At 38.7% G+C, this 24,700-nt stretch overlaps 1 protein-coding gene and 1 long non-coding RNA gene across 3 annotated transcripts in view; one reads left to right on the forward strand and one right to left on the reverse strand.

The window, feature by feature from the left end:
- Nucleotides 1-24,455, reverse strand: part of pmepa1 (prostate transmembrane protein, androgen induced 1) — a 44,240-nt gene extending 19,785 nt beyond the window's left edge. The window contains exon 1 of one of the 2 annotated variants that reach the window (XM_051706125.1): nucleotides 24,115-24,455. In XM_051706125.1, the coding sequence (XP_051562085.1) occupies nucleotides 24,115-24,220 (106 nt within the window). In that variant the 5' untranslated portion in view covers nucleotides 24,221-24,455. The remainder of the gene's footprint in view (nucleotides 1-24,114) is intronic. The other variant, XM_051706124.1, reaches the window with a different exon arrangement.
- LOC127445802 (uncharacterized) lies at nucleotides 12,669-16,283 on the forward strand. The gene is made up of 3 exons (XR_007898046.1): nucleotides 12,669-12,908; nucleotides 13,130-13,200; nucleotides 15,230-16,283. It is a non-coding gene; the product is annotated as an uncharacterized LOC127445802 (long non-coding RNA).
- Nucleotides 24,456-24,700: the final 245 nt, after the last annotated feature.

The raw sequence follows: 24,700 nt of genomic DNA on the forward strand, positions 1-24,700 counted from the left end.
ACTACAATGCAATGATGTAATTGAATTAAACATAATAAATATAACTTGTATGGTGAAGTCTTTGAAGTGTGCATCAGTGCATGCTCTTTGGACTGCTCATTGCACCATGGAATTTCTTTTTTGCTTTTTACAATTGAATCAAAATAACAAGGAACATGAAACTGAGCTACCACAGCAGTTTTTTTTGTATGAACCTTTAAGTAATAAATTAAGTTGCTTTAAAGTTCAAGAATTTATGCTAATGTTAATTAGTTAAATGTTAATTTATGCACTTGCAAACACAAACAATGTGCCAAAAGGGGTCTGAGATATGAAGAAGCAATTTTATGACATGGTATCATGTCCCAATACTGGCATACTACCTTATTACAGTGGCAATAAAAAGTAAGTGAACCCTTTGGAATCATCTGCATTAATGCATAAATTTGTCTTAAAATCTGGTTTGATCATCTAAGTTACAATAATGAACAAACACGATCTGTTTTAACTAATGACACAAATTATTGTATTGTTCTTGTACATATTGAATACATCATTCAAACAGTCGCAGTGTAGGTCGGAAAAAGTAAGTGAACCACTAGGCTAATGACGTCAACAAAAGCTCATTAGAGTCAGTTGGCGGCAAACCTGGCATCCAATTAATGAAACGAGATTGGAGGTGTGGGTTAGAGCTACTTTGACTTATAAAAAGCACTCAAACATTTTGAGTTTGTTATTCACAAGAAGCATCTTCTGACGTGGACCATGCCTCACAAAAGCTCTCAGAAAACCTACGATCAAGAATTGTTGCTTTGCATAAAGCTGGAGAGGGACACAAAGTTATCTTGAAGAGTTTACATATTCATCTGTCCACAGTTAGACAAACTGTCTATAAATGGAGATGATTTAGTACTATAGGTACTCTCACTAGAAGTGGCCGTCCAGTCAAGATGACTCAAAGGGAACACTGCAGAATGCTCAATGAGGTAAACAAGAACCCTAGAGTGACAGATAAAGACTTGAAGGAATCATTGTAACTGGTTAACATCTCTGTTCATGAGTCTACTATACTGAAAACATTAAACAGGTATGGTGTTCATGGCAGGACATCACGAAGGAAGCTGCTGCTTTCCAATAAAAACATTGCTGCTGCCTGAAGTTTGCCAAAGACCACCTTGACACTCCACAACGCTACTGGGAAAATGTTTTGTGGACTGATGAATCTAATGTTGAATTGTTTAGGAAGAACACGCAGCACTATGTATGGCATAAAAAGGGCACCGCATACCAACATGAAAACATCATACCAAAGGGTTAGGTTTAATGCTCAAAGACATGAAAGATTATAATTGTTTGTGTGTTGTTAGCTTAAGCACATTGTGTTTGTCTTGTTACTTTGATAAAGATGAGATCACATTTTATTACCAATTAATGCAGAAAACCAGCTAATTCTTGCCACTGTATATACTTAAGTATGTACGTTCTCATCACTAGCAGAGCATATACTGTTAGTGTGTACTGAAGTATGCACCAGAAACACCACACAAGCTCTCGGTTTGTCTGTGCTGAATGTGAATGTGTCTGAGGAATATGAAAATTCAACCTTTATCAGCTGTGTGTCTGCAGTCCACGAGTCACACACTCACTGTTATTCTAACCAATGAGAACACACACACACACACACCAGACCAGTGTCTAAACACTACAATGCACACACACACATATATGTATGTATGTATGTGTGTGTGTGTGTGTGTGTGTGTGTGTGTGTGTGTGTGTGTGTGTGTGTGTGTGTGTGAGAGAGAGAGAGCTGGTTTCCCTTCCTTGTCATTCCTGAGAAGCTATCATACCTGTCACCCTCAGACACAACACTATTAACATGTCGTGTGACCGCGGACGCCCGTCTGTGTTCTCAGACAAGACAACCTGATGAAAACGAAAACGCACAGAAATACAAACACTCCCAAACTCGCTGCTCAAACACAAGAGTTCAGGCGCGAGTACTCCGAGAGCAAAGGTCATTCAGGAGGATTTTCATGGCAATAAACGAAAGTGTTCCCACAAACACTTGATTAAATTTCAGACAAACTGAAAGCGAAAACAGTGCGACTCAAGAGAACAGTGCAGAAGCGGTAAAGAAAACCACAAAAAAAAAAAAAAAAAAAAAAAAAACAGGAATCGACTTCAGTGAGACTCAGGGAATCATTCCATGTCAAATCAACCAAATTTCAGAAACTTCCCCGGCTGAAATCTTAATTTTTAATACTTTTTCTAAAGAAAGATAAACATAAATGATGATGAAAGAGGAAATGTTGCATGCAATGGATGAATATTTACAGAGTATTTTTTATTTTGTACAGGGGGTCAAAATGACAATTTATGCCAATGATTTGGGACAAAAACTACAGGACAAATTTTTAATGAGCATCTCTAGATCAGGGGTTTTCAAATTGGGCTCCGAGGACCCCCAGGGGGCCGCGAGGGGGTCCACAGAAAATTTAGAAAATTAACTCTTAATTTTCTATATATAAGAAAATATATATATTATAATAATAATAATACTAATATTATATATTTATTTTTTTAATGTTCATTTCTCTTTCATTGCAATGTATATACAGTATGTTCATAAACAGGTATGAACATACATACGTACCTGTATTGTACATATTGTATTTATTATCTTTCTGGGGATTTTTTGGTTGAATGACACAATTTCCTGTAAAACTGCTTTGGAACAATAATTATTGCAAAAAATGCTATACAAATATAAACATTAAAATGCACTAATTTCACTAATATTCCAATATTGTGAAGAAAACATACTAATAGTTTGCTTTGGCTTCAGTACAATAAAAAAAGCTAATAATTTAATTTCAGAAAAACAATTGCCACTTATTGTTGTAATCACTATTTTCCTCAGAGAATAAAAATGGGTGAGTGTACATAATGTATACTGTAGCTGCCTATATAGTTTTGGGAAGGGGTCCCTCGCCTAGGAAAACATCATGACTGGGGGTCCTTGGCACTGAAAATGTGATATAGATGATACGCAGGCCTACCAACTTAAGTGTAATTTAAGATATTAAGATATCTTTAATACTTCTGGAGTTATAGGAACTATAAATCACAAAAAAAAAGTGTTTTTTCCCCATTTTTGGACTGTCACCTTTGACATAATGCAACAAGAGATGCTGAATTCAACTGATTTTAGTAATAGATCTACCAATCTCTGTGTAAAAATAAAATAACGACACTGACACCTTTCTAAGGTTATTTTTTTGCCCTGTAGTTTTGCTTCAAAATCACAGGTGAAAATTTTCATTTTGACCCCAATGTACAAAATAATGGACTACTCAGTAAATATTGATTCAATACATTTAATATTTTGTCTTTCATCATCATTTATGTTCATCTTTCACCAGTACATTTTTATTTATTTTTTATCATAAACAATTCTGAGCCAGTGACACTGAATGAGAGGTCAGTCTTGAACATAGCAGAGGACTGAATCATTTAACAACTCATGTGTGCGTATTACAAAAGGTAAACATTACAATAGTCATTTATACAGGGACGTGTTGGGACAACATTCCAGAATTTTGCTGTCACAGTCAATGACATGAGTCTTATTTGCGAAACCAAAAATCTGATAAAATTATGTGTGACTCAGTTTAGGAGCAACCCTCTAGAACATCAGACAGACTCAATCAATCAAACTGATCAGTTTCCATAGCTGCCATTGAAAGTGTTTTACAAATATTCAGTGATCAGTAGTGAGACGTTCACTAGCTCAGCTGCTCGACTCATGTCACAGACTGTGAGAAACACTGCGTGATTTACACACACACGCATACACACACGCACACACACAAAGCCTTTATTCACAGAGCAGAGCTCCACCCAGGCTGGTCTCACCACTGACCTCTAACCTCTGACCTCACACCCCAGCAGCTGTAGTGTCTCATATGCAAAATGCTCATTTACATACATCTGAATTAAACCAAGACAGTAATTAAGACTCAGATGAGACTGCTAGACTAAAGCAAAATGTATGTGTGTGTGTTTAATGTGTGTATAATCAAACCCGTATAAAGAGTACTCCGGTGGGACCATGATCAAGTAATGGTCGGAGATATCATGGTACTTTGATATACATCATACTACTGAATTATTACCATATTCATATGCCACGTTATTTACATGGTAGTCCAAGGTACTTCAAAGAATACCATGATACATGTATAAAAAAAAAATACTCCGTTAATTCTAATATCTATAATATATTAATTCTGTGTTTGTTTCTTCTATGGCTATTTTCATGGCTAAAACCAGCTTAAAACTAAAAGATGTTTAAGAACCATTACAATCCAATAAAAATAAGTTTTACAGAAAGTGGGCTCTGATATGAAGCGTGTAATTCTGTTAAATTACAAAACTACAAAAATGAAGGAAGATGTGCTCATCTCAATAACAGTTAATTATAATTGTATAATCAATTAAATAAACTCAAATGAGGGCTATCATGAAGTCAAACCCATCTTCATGCAAGACTATACCTTTATCAGAACGTTATTGTGCAGAAAACTGATTTTGTGAGATGTTATTACATGAGTGTAACACTGATGTGTGTCTGTAACACAAATGACCAGAAACACATAACAAACATGTTAAATGATTCTAGAACCATAACTCACTTCAGTCTCATCATTATGCACATTATTCACTGATATATGCTAACCTCCATCCCACACACACACACACACACACACACACTGCTGTCTGACTTCAGAGTCAGCTGTGTGTGTGTGTGTGTGTGTGTGTGTTTTAGAGGCAGAGGGCCAGTGTTTGTTCCCTGCAACTATGAACTGCCCTTTGTTCTGCAGTCTAGACATGCTGCAAAAGAACATACAGTACACACACTCACACACACAATCAATCACACAATCACACACTCACAATCTCTCACAAACACACACACACACACACACAATCACAATCTCTCTCTCTCTCTCACACACACACACACATCTCGCACATGACAATCACAATCACAATCTCTCTCACACACACACACACAATCACACAAACACGCATGCACACACACACACACATCAATCTCTCACACACAATCACAATCTCTCACACACACAATCACAATCTCTCTTACACACAATCTCACATAATCAATCACACAAACACATTCACAATCTCTCACACACACGCGCACACACAATCACACACACAAAACACTTACAATCTCTCACACACACACACAATCACACAAAAACACTCACACACACACAATCCCTCTCTCTACACACACACACACACACACACACACACACACACACACACACACAAAATCACAATCTCTCTCTCACACACACTCACATAATCAATCACACAAACACATTCACAATCTCTCACACACACACGCGCACTCACATAATCAATCACACACACACACTCTCACTCACACAAACACAATCCCTCTCTCTCTCTCTCTCTCTCTCTCTCTCTCTCTCTCTCTCTCTCTCTCACACACACACACACACACACAGAACAGCTCTAACTATTAAAATACAGGAGCGACATTAAATAATTTTTACCATCTCAAACTTCAAATATGATGGCCAAGAATGTCAGTGTATTTGATTGAGATTTGAGAACCGAAACGTCACAATCTTCCTTCAGTCAAATCATTTCGGTTTCATTCCAGAAATCTGACAGAAATGATGAGTCATGAAATTAACACTGACCCATATTACATCTACTTAAGAGATTTCAGAGTATCTGATATTCCACGACACAGACATAAAGACAGTGTCTGATGTCATATTTCATATGATCATCGTACTGGAGTTAAACTTCATGTTTACAAGATGACCAATCCTCAATCCAAGAGCAACTATAAGAGTACGTCCTGACACACAGACACTTGGGGCGTTTTCAGACCTATAGTTCGCTCGATTTGTTTCGAAACGGGGGCTAAAATTGTTACAACGTTGCATTTTCATCTTGGTTCGGTTCAATTTCACAAGGCAACATTTCAAAACTGACCAAAATGGTGCTAATAAAAGTCACATGTGAGCAAACTGTCCCCTCATTGGTCAGAATGTTTGTGTGCTGTGATTAAAATGATATTCCTGTAAAAATGTGTCAAATGTTCAAGTATTGTTTGTCATGCTTATGCAAAACGTCACCACATGGTACAGAATGCCCGTTCCAGTCAGAGGTCGTGCGGCAAATACACTTTATCTGACACACAGATGACGTTTGTAAACTTTGTCATTAGTTGCTTTTGCATTATTTCTGCATTGAAAATGCTCTTTCGGCTCTCTCTCGTGCATGCACACACACACCACACCGTGAAGCCATCTTGACATCTGTCAAGAAGTTGCGGACACCGTCCTACCCTTGTTCTGCAGCTATCCGAGAGAATAGGAATTATAAAACAGCTCCTATTTTAAACATGCAACTATATCTAATACAGTCGGCAATAGGTTAAATATGCGTTTTGACAGGGATGTCACGATACCATTTTTTTGAGAACGAGTATGATACTTCATTTTTGGTACTCACCGATACACAGTCCATATCTACAGTTTTTCAATTTTATCATCACAATGTTGTTTAAATAAATTAAAACTTTAAATCAAATGAAAACGGAACATTTAATTTTCAACAATTACTATTCATTTCTTCTTATTATATTATTAGTAGTAGTATTACAGTGAATATTACATAACTTCACAGTAGTGATAAATATTTTAATAAATTGAGCTTTTATTTTGAAGTGTTTCTGTTTTATGACGGTCACTCCGGAAAAGCCGGTCGCTACGTGACTCAAAGTGATTATTAAACTGCAAAAGGCTGCTATTTAATTAAATATGTACTCCGTTTGTGCCTCGCGCTGCAAAGTGAATTTGTTCTCCGTTCACTGTCCTCTGCTAAACAGAGCGCTCGATGCTCATGACGGTGTTTATCGTGTACGTACAGCCGGCGTCTCCACACATTCACAAGTGCTCACGTTTGAAGCGCACCACACATGCAAACTAAATATTTATCTCATTATATCATAAGGAAGTGTATGGATGGTACAAGGGCCGGGCGATATGAAAGAAATATTTTCACGATATTTTTATTAAAAAAATATCACGATATACTTGCATATCACCCATCCCTTGTAACATCCATACACTTCTATTGATTTTACATAAAGCGAATTATAAATGACTACAAAATAACCCAAACCCCAAAAGAAAACTTTGATCTTTTTCCATTTCTGAATCGTTTTTTAATTAATGATGTCCCCAAAGGTTTAGTTAGATTTAGCCCACTTTTGGGGACAATTTTGCCCACAAATTATAGTGAAGTCTCTCAACACACGCACGCTCACACTCGCGCGCTCACACTCGCGCGCTCACACGTTGAGTGCTGCACAGTTCAGAGTATGACTGCAGTTTTCTCAGGAATGATGATGAAACACCCGGTCTTCTACTTAAATTCACGAGTGAGACAGACACAGAGGACACGGAGGGGGATGCAGGATTGGACATGGCAAATAACTAATGAAATCAAATGTGTGTCTGTGGCGGTGGGTTGAGTTTGAGAGGGTTGGGTTCTCTCAGGGGTACTTCTATATCCCCCCCCCACCCATCTGCTATTTATGGCTCCAGACACAGAGACCCTCTGTGAAGGTCACACTGAAAACAAAAGAACCAAAACGTCAGACAAACCTACAACGTTCTCAAAGACTACTCGACATTCACATCGCCACTGACAGGCCACAAATCTTTAGCCAACAAAACTCGGGCTTCGAGTCTTCCAAAAGCGCCCATGAATGCTGCTGAAGTAGGCACCACACCAGGTTTTGAAACACAACTATCATGCTTTATTTCTAGGAGAAACAGCTAATAACTTCCCGTTGGTTTATTTCACTCCACCCACTGGTGTGTTGTGAGATTTGAGAGGGTTCGGAGGATAAAGTTGACCTGAGGTTGGATTTCTTCAGCTTGACTTTGAGTGTAAATCCACGTTGGCACGCCAGTGCCTTCAAACTACTGAATAGCTGAGAAATAAAGCCAATCTTGCCGCAAAGCTCTGCCAACAGACACCAGCAAATGGCTGATAGACAGTGAGAGTGAAGTTGTGTGTCTAGACTAGTTTTACCCTCACCTGGCACACTGCCAGTCTGGTTAATTATTAACTCACACACACAGACAGGAACTGTTAATGGATACAAAAATAGCCGCCGCTCACTGATATGCGTCTACCGTGTTTGATAATGGAGAGCAGAGGGTAAGTGAGAGACTGATAAACAGAACCAAAAGATAAATAACTAAAGAGTGTGAATGGTGTTTCTATGAATAGATCGTACATATCTACTGTATTTATGACTATATTTGATAGTTGACCGTGTGACAGTTTTCCATTCATCAAGTATTCTTCGAATTCTTGTAATATTAGCACTGTATGTATGCAGTTTTAATAAGCTCACATCAATTTAGAGATTACATGGAATATTTGTATGCACATTCTCTTAAATATTTATTGTTCAAAAAGAAGCAGCTCATGGACATGTAATGCATACAAGCATGCTCCTTCTAAAGGTACAATATAAGAGTAATATTAATGTTTTGCTGCTCACAAGAAGCATCTGCTGACGTGGACCATGCCTCGCAAAAAAGGTCTCCGAAGACCTGCGATCAAGTATTGTTGCTGTATAAAGCTGGAAAGGGACACAAAGTTATCTTGAAGACATTAGATATTCATCTGTCCACAGTTAGACAAACTGTCTATAAATGGAGATGATTTAGTACTATAGGTACTCTCACTAGAAGTGGCCGTCCAGTCAAGATGACTCAAAGGGAACACCGCAGAATGCTCAATGAGGTTAAGAAGTACTCTAGAGTGACAGATAAAGATTTGAAGGAATCATTGGAACTGGTTAACATCTCGATTCATGAATCTACTATACAGAAAACATTAAACAGGCATGGTGTCCTTTTTATTATACATAAACTGTATATTAATAAATAGGTTTATAGTAATATGCAAAAGGGTAAAGTCTCTTCCGGAATGTAGTTCCTCTAAAAAGTTGTCCTTCCAGAAAGTCGCTCTTGGAAAGTACCAGAACTCTAGATGGGAACGGGGCTTTGATGGCACGTAAAAACAAACAGAGTTTGGTCCTTAACATGCAAATGAGCGATTCTTAGCACCTTCACCCCTTCAGAAACAAATTGGCCCAACAGGAACTTTTAGAAATACCAAGTATCTGCAAATGTATTGCCGTTGGCAATACATTTATATATCGGACAGTTGCCCACTAATAGAAAGTTCTGCAGATTGACGCAGAATTGAAACAGCCTTCAATCACAAAGTTCTTCTTGTCTTCCACCCCTTGCGACTTTGTGTTTTTAAATATTTGTGGCTCATATGATTCTGCTTTCGGCAACCAATACGAGTGTACACCATGTTTAAATCTGTTCCAGAGAAGAAATCGCTGCATCGGGTCACTTTTTATTTGCAGTTCAAGTCTGCTCAACTTCAATGGAAAATGAATCACTTCCAGTTTTGTTGTTGTTACTGTCAGTGTGTATGTAACTTGTTCAGCTATTAAAGGAGAACTGCATATTCTGAATCAACTTCAAACAGGATGACAGCATGTGGTGCAAAGAGTAGCACCCATAAAAAAGCACAGCATGTGTATATGACTTCAGACACCCAGTGATTTCTTGGTCTGAGCTGCACATGCTTGAGAAACAGACAGACAGATCTATATGTGTGACCTGTAGCACTCTCACTATAGCTCATGTTTTTGAAACGGAGGGCCCTGGCCCCGAGTAGGAAAGCTCAGCAAAAACCGCTTGAGCGGTGACGCGCAAATACGCTGTTGTAAGCGCTTTAACAGCGGTTCACGTTAGAGGTCCGCCAGGTTCGAGTCAGTTTTTCCAAGTAGGACTTTGGGTTCGGGCTCGCGTGCAGATTCTTCTGCACACGAGAAAAGTTGAGGACATCACTGTTCTAGAATTATCTTTAACTAGCGTTTTATTTGATGTGATGTTCAGTAACTCGATCTTGATCTAAAGCACACGTTTGAGGCATGTACCCGTGAGTGACTGATACTGCAGAGAGATAACATCACACAATGCTCACGTCTCGCCTGCAGTCACAACAATGGGATCTTGTGCAGAATGACGTGTAGTCCAACATCGGCCCGTTTCTTCTTCACAATGTTCATTACAGCACACTAGCAACAGTCAGAAGTGATGTGCATTGAGTCGACTCAAATGAACACTAGAATGACAGCAGGATGGGAACTCCACTGGAGTTAGCATGAGCATTTCCCAGTCTGGATGAAGCTAGCGTACAAGTCACGACACGCGCGAGATGGCATTTCACAGAAAAGCTGGATGATCGTTCCTGATGACTGAGCGCTGCTAGACGGGTGATGTCACCACAATAGCGGCAGATCGGAGACAAAATTTTGTGACGGAGGTGAGTCAAACTCAGCCCTGCATTTAGCAGCACATCTGTCACAGAGAGAGAAAGTTATAAGACGTGAGTAACTGACAGGATCTTCAACCACTCACACAGAGTTCCAGCTGTAATACCATCTGATTAAGCTGGCAGAAAACGGATTCATTATCAAATATGATTTCGGTTTTATAATTGTCATGAAAATATTATTTATTGACTCACCCTCATGTTGTTGCAAACCCGTACGCAGTAGTGAATTTAAGAATATAGTACAACCAAAGCGAATGAGGACTGTTGTATGGGCTACAAAAATAAAGTTTTTTCTGCTTCAGGCACCAACAGTTCTTACGTCTCTCGTAAACAAATGTCATGACGTCAAACCTGTGCCATATTTGATTTGAGAGCTGCAGGGTAGGTGAAGATTATCAGTGAATAGCTACTTAAATTTTAGATTTGTTCTACGCGCAAATCTATCGTGGGATTTAGAAGATTTCAAAAGTAGCGCATAAATTGTGCGGACTGCTTTAATTAGGGCCCTATGATTTCCCAGACGGAATCGCAGAATTCAATCAGAAAAACAGAATTAACTATAAAATGCGGAATGTCATGGAATGAGACATATTTGGGATGAAATTAATGTATAAATGCACAATTAATCACATTAAAACACATCATTAATATCACGTGCACTCTGTGTGACAGAGTACTTTCTTCACTTTGAAGCGCGCAGCACACGCAGACTATTTATACAGTATTTATTTCATTACATCACAACACTTTACCCCATATAGCGAACTGCTTTTGTGGAGGTAAGAAGTGAAGCCTTCAAAAACATCCACCAAAATAAAAGCTCCATTTAACTAGACACATTAAACTGAAAAACTGTGACAGAAATATATTACTTCTATATAGTAAAATGTAATATTAGTAGAATAATAATGATAATAAATAAATAATAATTACATTATATTTAAGCAATATCTCAATCAAGAGTTTCATCAATGCTTTCATCAATACTCTGATGCTCTACTGTGTATCACTGTATTTGACCAAATAATAACAACAACAACAACAATATATATTTATATTATTTTTTTCAGATATTCTCCCTTTTTCTCCCCAATTTGGAATGCCCAATTCCCAATGCGCTCCAAGTCCTCGAGGTGGCGTAGTGACTCGCCTCAATCCGGGTGGCGGAGGACGAATCTCAGTTGCCTCCGCGTCTGAAACCGTCAATCCACGCATCTTATCACGTGGCTTGTTGAGCGCGTTACCGCGGAGACATAGCGCGTGTGGAGGCTTCATGCTATTCTCCGCGGCATCCACGCACAACTCGCCATGCGCCCCACCGAGAGCGAGAACCACATTATAGCGACCACGAGGAGGTTACCCCATGTGACTCTACCCTCCCTAGCAACCAGGCCAATTTGGTTGCTTAGCAGACCTGGCTGGAGTCACTCAGCACGCCCTGGATTCGATCTAGCGACTCCAGGTGTAATAGTCAGCGTCAATACTCGCTGAGCTGCCCAGACCCCAATAATATATTAATAATGATAAAAATAAATACATTCAATAAAAACTCCTTTTGGTTTTGGATTGTGTAAGGATCAGTATAGACACTCTTCAATTAATATAAAACAATGCAATGGTACATTGAAAAGTAATTCTTCCGTTTTCATTTGATTCAAATTATATTAATTAATTTGATTAGAGAGTTTTATTAAAGATAAAATGCAATTAAGCTATAAACTCGGAATTTGGAAAAACGGATTTCAAAGGGCCCTATTTAATGACACGTTTATGATGTTTTTGTGTGTGTGTGTGTGTGTGTGTGTGTGTGTGTGTGTGTTGTGTGTGTGCTTTTTCTTTTTGGAGCTAGAAAGACAAGGTCACTATAAACTGTTGTTGTATGCAAAAGAGCCGTGTGAAGATCTCTCAAAATTCTCCACCATACGGGTTTGGAACAACATGAGGGTGAGTAAAAAAAGACAGAATTTTCATGCTTGGTTGAACTATTCCTTTCAGGACACAGTTGTGCTCACAAATGGGATTTGCGGTTGTTTAGCCGTAGGTTTAAACATTCAGAGTTGAATCAAGGGCAGCGCTCTCAAACACGCAGCTGTTTCCTCTTCCTGTCATGTGAAGAGCAGCACACGGAGTTGTGTTTTAATTTATATCAGAAAGGCCGCCTCAGAGACACAGAACATGCTGCAGGGTCAAGGGCGGAGAATAAATAGAGTCAAACAGAAACTAAACAAACCTCAAATAAACACCTGATAGAGCACACACTCAAACATAGAGCAGACAAAACCCAGAGAAGATCAGGTCAACATGACCGCTATACTGCAGAGTTATTGTGATAGAAAACAGCACCGACAATGCACTTGACGGCTTTGAGATATTCACACATCACTAAAAAATGATTCGTTGGCTCAACAAACAATGTAAGAAAATAAACAGCTTCTACTCAGAAACGTACATATTTATAACATTTAGAGTGTGATAAATGAAGTAAAAGAATAAATGTGAGTCCCTTGAGCTTACTTGGCTTAAAAATCCATAAAATTAATATTTTAAGTACAGCCTGGTCTCATGAAATTTACGTGAACATGACAACATTTTTGCAATACAAAATTGACATGCTGTACATGACGTTTGTCTGCAGTTCCAGTGAAATGTCCAGATGGGGGCGCCAAAAGCAAGTAAAATGGTGTCGTATTCAGACGAGGTTTTAAGGTAAATTTTAGATGGATGTTTTTAAAACATACCTCCCTAAACTTAAACTTTTGCCTGAACCTAACCGATAGTGCTTTAAAATATAAATCAGACGTTTAAAAAAGACATCCTTACCAAATCAACGCCTAAATCTAATCAGTAGTGTTTTAAAATGCAGAAGCGAAATGAAAAGCACATTGTCTGAAGCAGCCACCTCATTTCGTGTCACTTCTATGACTCTATATTGTTATGTGTCAGTTTGAGTTCATGGCTGGACTTGTACCGCGGTCCTCTGACGCCAAGTGTAACACCCTATCAGGTGAGCTACCGCGCAAGCTACTCTCATTGGAATAAGTGGATATATGTAAGTGAGTCTGTAATAGAAGCATTAAAATGTATTGTTTTTCAAAAGATGTGTTAGGTAAAAGTGTCAATATCATAAAATAGCAGGTTCTGAGTAATAGAGAGAAAAATAAGTGTTTATAAAGTCATAATCAGCCATTAGTGTCATGATTTGATTGAAAGTGAATAAAAACACAGTTTTTGTAGCTCCTCTAGTGTTCATTTCACATGGAAACTGCAGGGAATTGTACCTGGAGACACGTATAACAAGTTTTGCAAAAATTTTGCCTATATAGTGTCACGTTTTCACTATGAGAGCAGGTCGATTATTTGTTAATCGTATTCGTGTGACATACCTTTTTAAGTAAATAAAGTTGTGAACTGATACATTTGTGTATATCTAATAGGGGTCGACCGATAGTGGATTTTGCCGATACTGATAACTAAGGTGGTGGGAAAGGTTGATAACCGATTAATCAGACGATAGCTTTTTAAATTGTAACATTTTCTTAGTCTTTCCTTACTGTGACGGGTTCAGACATAGAGGCTACAAGAGTCCAAAATGAATACAATCCCAGATGCAGTTTATTGTTCAATCAAAATCCCAAAAATAACCCAAAACAAAAAAGACGATTTTGTGAATAACGTGGGACTTTTAAGTGTAAACAACCCTGAAACACACCGAGGGACTCAAATTTTTAAATGATGAAATGATACAAAAACTAAATCGACAACTATCAGCATTGATATTTGCAGATAACCGATAGTTCCAAAAAGCAAATATCGGCACCGATTATTCGGTAAAACCGATATATCGGTCTACCTCTAATATCTAACAAAGGTTTTCTAGTTATGCTGACGTAAAATGACCGTAAGTTGAATTTACTTAAAATATATATGAAGCATTTTTGCATCATGCTTTTTTATTATTCTTTTTATTTGGAATGCCCAATTCCCAATGCACTCCAATTCCTCATTGTGGCATAATGACTCTCAGTTGCCTCCGCGTCTGAGAACGCCCATCCACGCACAACTCACCACGTGCCCCACCGAGAGCGAGAACCACATTATAGCAACCATGAGGAGGTTACCCCATTTAACTCTACCCTCCCTAGCAACCGGGCCAATTTGGTTGCTTAGGAGACCTGGCTGGAGTCACTCAGCACGCCCTGGATTCAAGCTCGTGACTCCATGGGTGGTAGCCAGTGTCAATACTCGCTGAGCTACCCAGGCCCTCCCGGTGTCAGGCTTTAAGTATATATAACATATCATTTGTTTCAGTAATAAATACAAGTTGTTTGCCAAGGCAAGCAAGCATCATTTTCAAGTGTGCTGTTAATTATGCTCGGCAATTTGTGCTGATGATTTTACCGAGATCACACTAACAACCACACTGAAATGCCTATCATTTTGTATGGGCAAACACTATAATGTTATTATAATATGGAAAAAATGTTTTACAGGGGAAAAATGCAGCCCTATTATTCTAAACCTTAACATTTTGGAACATCAGCTGCTTTTTTTGTTTTGTTAGTTTGTTAGACAAAGTCAAAGATCAGTGACCTGGTAGCTAACACAGTCTTTAAAAGCTACCATATTTAGGTGAAGCTTCTTCCAGGTGATATGCATGTTTGCAGTTCCTATAACAGGGCCAAGAACTGGACATTTAATATGAAATTATACTGACATCACATTGTTTACTTGGCAGACTAAAAACCAGTGCCAACCACATCTAGAAGGCTACAGTGATGCCATGGAGAGTCAAAAACACAGAGAGGATAAGAGGAAAACCGCCACACCTGCCAGCTGTAAAATCCTGTTAGGAGGAAAAACCTTTCCCTGTATCCCTGAAGGCATGATCTCAATCCAGCCCCCCATCTCAAACTCCAGCATCAGACAAACACAACACGGGCTTCAGACAAACAACATTTCCTGTAAGCGAGGAGCTGATCCAATTTGCGGTGCTGTTACAGTGAAGGCGGTTAGTGGGAGGTCTGAGTGTCACTGATGCATCGAGACATTTGCTCAATGAGACACAAACGCATCAGAGAGGGGGTCCTGTTCCAGTAAACACCCGGTGGGGGGGCGTCTGTGATTGCTCACGTCTAATTTGTGTTTCTCTCTAACCATTACCCCCTGCTCTACAACCCTGTCATCCAGAGTTCTTCTGCCCTGAGTACATACGAGAGAACGCCTCTCAAAAATCAAGAGCATTTGTTTCATCCGTGGGTGAATCTCACCAAAACTGTAAAGAACATGCCCAAGTCATATTTCACTCCAAAAATCAAAAAGGTACAAATATTCTAAATAAAGAAAATGAAGCATATTTTTAGGCCCAATACGATTGTTTGCATTGTTTTCATGACAATTAAGAACTTTTGAACCCCCTAAATTCTCATTTCCTTAGGGCAAAAATATATAATTATCCACAAGATTATGTTTTTCGCACTAAGGTAATGAGAATTTGGGGGTAAATGTGCTGAATTGTCATGAAAATAATATCACAACACCAACAACCTTAATGATCCTATAAACGGTTCATTTTCTTTATGCAATGGGTTAGTATAATAATACAAATGATTATTTTTTTCTTTGATTCCGGGGTGAAATAAGAGCCAGACATAGGGCTGCACAATTAAAAGAATAAATAACCGAGATTATAGTCGAGATTATAATGAGAGGTCGCCTGATACTGGATTTCGCAGATAACGATAACTAAGTTGGTGGGACAGGCCGATAACCGATTAATCGGTAGATAATTTTAAAAAATTGATTTACAGAATGTAAAAAAAAAAATAATAAAAATCGTATTCTTTCTTTATTATGGCGGGCTTTATGGCTTTATTAAGAGTCTAAATAATAACCAGAAGAAAATTATGATTTTGTACATAACGTGGGACTTTTAAGTATGAACAGGCCTGAAACACACTGAGGACTCTTATTTTGAAATACCTAAATGATGAAAAAACTATCTGCAACTATTGATAGATTTTTGTCGATAACTGATAGTTCCAAAAAGCAACTATCGGCACCGATTAATCGGTAAAACCGATATATCAGTCTACCTCTAATTACAAATATATGGAAACAATTGTTTAGAACGTTCCATGTGTCTATCTACTCTTGCTGTGGCAACTGTGTTTTACTAACGACATGTTTTTTTATAGTGTCTGAGCATTACCAATTAGATGTAGACCGATATATCGGTTTTACCGATTAATCGGTGCCAGTTGCTTTCTGGAACTATCCGTTATCTGCAAAAATCTCTGCCGATAGTTTTTTTTTTTTTATTCCTTATCAATAAACCTCATCTGGTGAATATATAGGCTATAAAGAGCTACATTTGGTAAATACTTATATAGAGCATTGTCACGAAGCCAAGTCCCCAGTGTATTTCAGGCTTATTTAAAGTCCCACGCTATGCACCAAATCATACTTTTTCTGGTTATTCTCAGGATTTTGGTTGCACAAAATGATTTTGGGATTTTATTCATTTTGGACTCTTCTAGCCTCAATATCTGTGCCTTTCTTAGTAAGGAAAGATTTTTAAAAAAAATTATTCATACTAGGATTTTTGAATTTTTTTTAAACTATCGGCCGATTAATCGGTTATTGGCCTTTTCCACCAGCTTGGTTATCGTTATTGGCAAAATCCACTATTGGTCGACCACTATTACCAATCACAGACATGTCTGTTGCTTGCTTTCTGTGTATAATTAATTGAATAACAGTTTTGTTTATCATGCAGCGAAGATGGTCAATGTCAACTTGTAATGTTAAGTTGGTTTACTGACGTACACAAAGGCAATTAAGTAATTCAGGAACACAGTTCTCAATTTGTTTTGGCTGTGTAGCCTACATACAAAAATATGGCACGCCATTTTTCCACATAAAAGCAGCAATTTAATTACTTCAATAACAGGCAATTATAGGGTCTGGGTAGCTCAGCGAGTAAAAACGCTACCAACCCTGGAGTCATGAGTTTGAATCCAGGGCGTGCTAAGTGACTCCAGTCAGGTCTCCTAAGCAACCAAATTGGCCCGGTTGCTAGGGAGGGTAGAGTCACATGGGGTAACCTCCTCGTGGTCATGATTAGTGGTTCTCGCTCTCAATGGGGCATGCGGCGAGTTGTGCGTGGATGCTGCCGAGAATAGCGTGAAGCCTCCACACACGCTATGTCTCCATGGTAATACGCTCAACAAGTCACGTGATAAGATGCGCGGACTGACGGTCTCAGACACAGAGGCAACTGAGATTCGTCCTCCACCACCCGGATTGAGGCGAGTCACTACACCACCACGAGGACTTAGAGTGTATTGGGAATTGGGCATCCCAAATTGGGGAGAAAAATAAAATAAATTAATATTGTGAGATTCCTCCAGATGATTCTCATAAAACTTATCATCAAGAAAATGTCCTGGTTCAATTATACTCCAAAATCAAAAGATACAAATAAAATAAATTATATTTTGCATATAGAAAATTAAGACATTCAGATTTGTTACATTGTGACATTATTTTCATGACAGTTTCGTGTTTCAGTTTAATATTGTTTTGTACTGACCAGGACATTTTCTTGACAGATTTCGTGAGAATAACCCACCCCTTTTTTTGTCTAAGATCATTATGGGAATGAGGCAAGAACAAATACATCACGATTATCTGTTTATTTTAAATTATTTTGCATGTTCAAAGAGTTCAAGAGAGATTCAGTGATGTGCAGTATTTCAGTGAGACGGCTAATAAATCTGGTCACAGATTTTGGTCATGAGATGTGTGTGTGTCTGTATTTATCTGTCTGGCTTGTAGAAGCAGCAGCATGTATTGAGAAGTTTAAGACTGAGTCACTTTCATTGTGGCATCCAGGAAAATGTTAAATCCTTAAATCTGCTTAAGCCACGGAAACAAACAGCCTCGGATCTCTCAATACAACAATAACAAAGAAACACCTTCTGCAGCTCGTACCAACAAGCCACCACAAGAAAATTCACATTCATTCTGATTCGCTGGCGGCCACTTCTGGAAAATTAGATTTTGTAGAGAAAACGGCTTGTGTTTACAACAGACAACAGTAACATAAATAAAAACAGCCATACAGATTCATCCCCCAACACCCACACAGCTAAAAACAAGATTTGTGCTCAACATTCATTCCTAAAAAAACTCAGCTGGGTAACATTGACTTGTGAATTTTTTTTTGGCAGTGCAGATAGTTGATAATTATTTTAATGTTATGGTTGATAACCAACTTAATGTCCCATATTATAAATATATACTGTAGGGATGCACCAATGTGAAAATGTTTGACCGATACAGATTTAATGATATTTTGCCACTTACCATGATCACATTGTCACCAGATCACTGCTTTACTTAAGAATGCTTAATAATAAAAAATAAAAATACAAATTATAAAGGAGGTACAAAAGCTTTTACTGTTTTAACAATAAATAATTTCCATTGAACATTAGTGAAAGACGAAAAAATCAAGATTAGAAAAAGATTTAAAAAACCTAAATATGATAACATGATGACTGCTATTAAAAAAGGTTATTTTGTACTTCTAAACAGTATTTGCATATTCCTTTAAGATTGGATTGGCCCAACCAGTCTATTTGTTTTACTCACAGACAAAAATATAGCGAGTAATAGCTAATGTCTTTGACAATTATGTTGGTGTTGCTTGTATGCCACGTTTTCACTTATAACTTCACAATAGATAAATGGAACATAAAATATCACATATCATTACTTAAGAGGAGGAGATTATCTTTCAAACGAGTCCACACACAAGATAATCAGATGTATAGATCATTAGATAATCCACATGAAGCACAATGTTACATATGACCACCAGGAGATGGCGCCAAATACATGACACAGACTCAATGATGACTCAAATGACACAGAATGAAACTCATTCTGTGAAATCTCATTACTAAAATCATGTCTGCATGCTATGCAAACCTTTAGTCATTGTTGTGTTTGCATGTGTAATTAGTTCTTATGTACAATTATTATGTTTTATTGGTTTGGAGATGTTTTTGGACACTATGATAAATTATTGTTGTAATGTTATAACTTTTGATTGCTTTGTCGTATCAACACAAAGTAAATTTAGGGATTCTCAATCAAAACAGAAAAAAAACTAAATATTACATGTTCTTAGGAGTGCCAACCCTTCTACATACTGCGGCTATAATTAGTTATGGATTGTGCATTTTAATTCACAGAGTTTTTACAAAGTGTGTTACAAATTAATGATAAATCAACCATCGGTTTTTCATGTCAGTGTTTTTATGCTTATAAAAGGTTTTAATCTGGTCATTAATTGGCCGATAAATATCGATAGCCGATACATCGGTGCATCCCTAATATACTGTTCATTCTGTTGTTTATGTGATTCAAATCAGGCATTAAACATTTTAATTTACAGTAAGCAAATGTTATCTTTTCTACTTCTTAAACCTGGCACAGAAAGAGTATAATGTTATAAAATCAACCCTTATATTTTTGTGTTTCTAATATCTGCCAAATCAGACCAATGGCGATAATAAAATAATAATACTTATACATAACACTTATATTGACCTATATTGATATGATTATTGATCAATTCTGTCTCCTTCCTCAAGGGTAGAATTTAATAAACTCTGGATTCTAGCTAGTCTTTAAACAAGCCTGACAAACAAGTTGAGTGGAATTTCGTTTCCTTCCTTGTTTTTGTTATTTCCACTTGCTTTTATTTCTAGAGAACATCTCGTCAAGCATGACTGAGCATCTGTCAAGACAAACAAGGGCAAGACACAGAAAACAGCGATTAGCCTCAACTAAAAAAAACCTCACCGATGGAGACAGCGAGAGAGATGTTTGTGCAAATATGTCCTTTTTGAAGAACTGCGATTACACAGAAATTTTTTTACAGAAAGAGATTACAAAGAAAAGGGAGATCCTGGACGGGACAACATGTTCTCCTTTGGAATTCAACATTTTGGATCTTTTCCCATGATGCCGAGTTCATGCACTCCATTTGGAACGAGTCTCGCCGACACCAACACGTCACCCGATTACATGTTCAGCAGCCTTTCCTTTATAAAAGATTATTTAGAGACTGCAGTCAGATTTTGCAAGACGTCTGATCATGTGTCCTCAATGAAAATGAGTTTGCTGGACTACAGGGGGCAGCTGTGTGAACAATAAGTTAGTCACTACAAATTAAGTGCTAGTCAGGCAACTCCCAGACGGGATTTTTGGAGTAGACAGAACGTCACACACGCAGTCAACCGACAAGAAGTGTCTGTCTGACCCGCCCGCTGAGAGCAAACACCACATCATCTCAATCTGGAGCCTGAGGGGATCAAAACTGCTCATTTCCTATAATACACTTTCAAAGTCATTTATAAAGTATACATGAAGTAAACAGAACAACAACAGCTCATGAAATCATTAATCCATGCAGACAGTGTAAGCTTTGTAAATTAGTTTATGAAAATGTGTCCATCAGATGATCTCTTGGTGGCATTACATAATATCCTCTTTGCATATAGCTGAAGGCCACGGCAACATGACCAGACTGTCTCAGGCAATGGAAAGGTGCCCCAGGGGTATATTTTCTGTTGATTTGTTTGTTTGCTTTTTTAAAGGGATAGTTTGCCCAAAAACTGACACTTCTCTCATCATTTATTCATGCCATCCCCGATGTGTATGAATTTCTTTCTTCTGCTGAACACAAATGAAGATTTTTACAAGAATATTTCAGTTCTGTTGGTGCATACAATGCAAGTGAATGGTGACCAGAACTTTGAAGCTCAAAAAGCACATAAAGGCAGCATGAAAGTAATCCAGACGACTGCAGTGGTTAAATCAGTGTCTATAAATTCTCCTCCCTGCCCAGTAGGTGGTGATTAGGACTGGGCAATATGACGATATATATCGTGGCGACGATATAAAGTGTAAATTGATAGAGATTTTGCTATTTATCATTAATCAGAGATTTAATAAACAGTATATCTACTTAAGATCAGTTTGCATTCCCTTTTGTCTCGTCAATGTTCACACCCCTTTCATAATTTATACAAATATAAGAGATAAGATTTTTTTTTTATTATTTAGTACTGCTCTTCAGAATCTACATTACAGATATTTACATAAAGTATAGTATGCATATAGTAGTGTGTTGTCATCAATGAATGTTTGCACCATGTGTAATAGTTGTGTACATGTCCCTCAATTGTCCTAAGTGTCAAAAGCTTGAGATCTATATATCTATATCTATATATATATATTAGTTTTGACATATTGCCTTAGTCTTTCTTTACGGTTACCAGATGGCCCAGACACAAAGACTACAAGAGTGCAAATTGAATGAAATCCCAGTTGCAGTTTATTGTGCTACTCCAATCCTAATCAATAATTACCAGGAGAAGAAAAACAGTGGTACATAATACGGGACTTTTAATTATAAACAAGCTGAAATACGGGGGGGCGCCTGGGTATCTCAGCGAAAATTAACACTGACTATCACCCCTGGAGTCGCAAGTTCGAATCCAGGATGTGCTGAGTGACTCCAGCCAGGTCTCCTAAGCAACCAAATTGGCCCGGTTGCTAGGGAGGGTAGAGTCACATGGGGTAACCTCCTCGTGGTTGCTATAATGTGGTTCTCGCTCTCGGTGGGGCGTGTGGCGAGTTGTGTGTGGATGCCATGGAGAATAGTGTGAAGCCTCCACATGCACTAGGTCTCCGCGGTAACGCACTCAACAAGTCACGTGATAAGATGCACGGATTGACGGTCTCGGACACGGAGGCAACTGAGATTCATCCTCCACCACCCGGATTGAGTCACTACGCCACCACGAGGATTTAGAGCGCATTGGGAATTCGGCATTCCAAATTGAAAAAAAGGGGCTGAAATACACATGGGACTCTTATTTTGAAATGTCTGCGCTCACTGAAGTCTGATTCGTTGAGAAAGTGAATATGATTCAAACTGCTAACTTGAGCTCCTGAGTTCAAACCCTCAGTTCTTTTCAGGTGATTCATGAAAAAGATCTGATTCAAAACAAGTGATTTGGTCACAACTCTCTCGCGCTGGGTTTGTTGTGTGCGGTGCAGGAAGCTCGTCAGAAACAACAGAACGGGTGAAAAGCGGCGCGAGACACTGGTTGAAGTGATATATTCTAAAGATATATTCAATAACTCACAAGATGAAATCTGATGAAACCGCATATGGACCCACACAACCCGACTGTCGCCAATGGCGACTAGATTTTTTTTCTGTTCTCCCTTTTTTTCCCCAATTTGGAATGCCCAATTCCCAATGCGCTCCAAGTCCTCGTTGTGGCGTAGTGATTCGCCTCAATCCGGGTGGCAGAGGACGAATCTCAGTTGTCTCCGCGTCTGAGACCGTCAATCCGCCATCTTATCACGTGGCTTGTTGAGCGCGTTACCGTGGAGACGTAGCGCGTGTGGAGGCTTCACGCTATTCTCCGCGGCATCCACACAACTCACCACACACCCCACTGAGAGCGAGAACCACATTATAGTGACCACGAGGAGGTTACCCCAAGTGACTCTACCCTCCCTAGCAACAGGGCCAATTTGGTTGCTTAGGAGACCTGGCTGGAGTCACTCAGCACGCCCTGGATTCAAACTCACGACTCCAGATGTGATAGTCAGCGTCAATACTCGCTGAGATACCCAGACCTCCAATGAAGACTAGATTTAAAATTATTGTCGCAATCAATTATTTTTGGTCGCATTTGCTTTAGTGGTACAAAATTACTTATATCATGATATAAGATTTTGGTCATATGCACAAAGAACGTAAATCGCCAAAACTAAAGAAGAATGTGGAAGTGAAAGTGTAGATTTATAGAAAAAGCACTTAAATATTGATCTGTTTCTCACCCACACCTATCGTATCACTTCTGAAGACATGGATTAAACGTCTGGAGTCAAATGGATTACTTTTATGCTGCCTTTATGTGCTTTTTGGAGCTTCAAAGTTCTGGTCACCATTCACTTGCATCGTATGGACCTACAGAGCTGAAAATATTCTTCTAAAAATCTTCATTTGTGTTCAGCAGGACAAAGTCACCCAGTGGGGTGGCATGAGGGTGAGTAAATGATGACAGAAGTGTCAGTTTTTGGGTGACCTGTTCCTTTAAATTTTCTAAAGTGCATAATTATGTAAATAATCATCTTGAAAACTCTTTCAGACACCTATTTCGTTTAATCTTAATTTAGATTGTGTGAGAAGTTCTAGATATGAGAGATGTTGTGGTTTAATCTGATCTAATGATGATTATAGACTGACCGCGTCACTCACTCGACGGATCCTTACACCGACTCAAATAGTCCCAGTAAAAAGTTTCGGTGGAGTTTACCGAGACGTTACCCAATTAATATTGAGTCTAAATAAGAAAATGATTAAATTAGTGATGTATGCATGCGTATTAGAGGGCTGAACGGCGAACGCCAATTCGAATTGAACTGCTCTAGTGTAGTTCGGTCCGTTCGGTTCGGATTCGGCCGCTTGTGAAGTCCGACTCAAAACTGACAGAAAACGAGTTAAAAGTGATCAGAGATACTTACTGATCGCCATACTCTGGAATGAAGTGGATCGCTTGCAGTCACATGTACAGGAGACATTGGTGTGGGTGTCGGTGGTTCCGTTCATCAGACCCATGAAGCTGAACATTGAAACGATCCCGCGGATCGACGTGGAAAACGGACGGTGCTCGCTCTCGCTTCACCGTGGCTTTCCTTTAGCCGACGTCCCTCCACCCCCGTCCCGCTCTCCTGCCTCTGTACTCCAGTCTTCCCGCTGTTATTCCCAGACGGTCTGTGCTACTTTCCACCCGTCTGGCGGCGTGACGGACTTGTGCGGCACCTCATTCAAGTCCAAGTTGGCTGGGAAGCAGCGGAGGGCGGGGCTTGCAGACACGGGGCGGGGCTTATATGCAGACAGAATGACGTCAATGCCAGACTTGGCCTTTCACAGAGTGCATGAGCCAATTGGCATTAACACAAATGGTTTGCCCTGCAACTACTTTACATTTATTTTGGCACTGTGTTTGGCACTCATTCTCAATAAGAGCATAACTCAAACTATTTTATTTAAGCTTGACTTAATCAATGACATATGCAAACATGTAAATTTACTAGTAGAAATGACCAG

This window comes from Myxocyprinus asiaticus, chromosome 9 (assembly GCF_019703515.2).
Source record: "Myxocyprinus asiaticus isolate MX2 ecotype Aquarium Trade chromosome 9, UBuf_Myxa_2, whole genome shotgun sequence".
NCBI lineage: Eukaryota > Metazoa > Chordata > Actinopteri > Cypriniformes > Catostomidae > Myxocyprinus > Myxocyprinus asiaticus.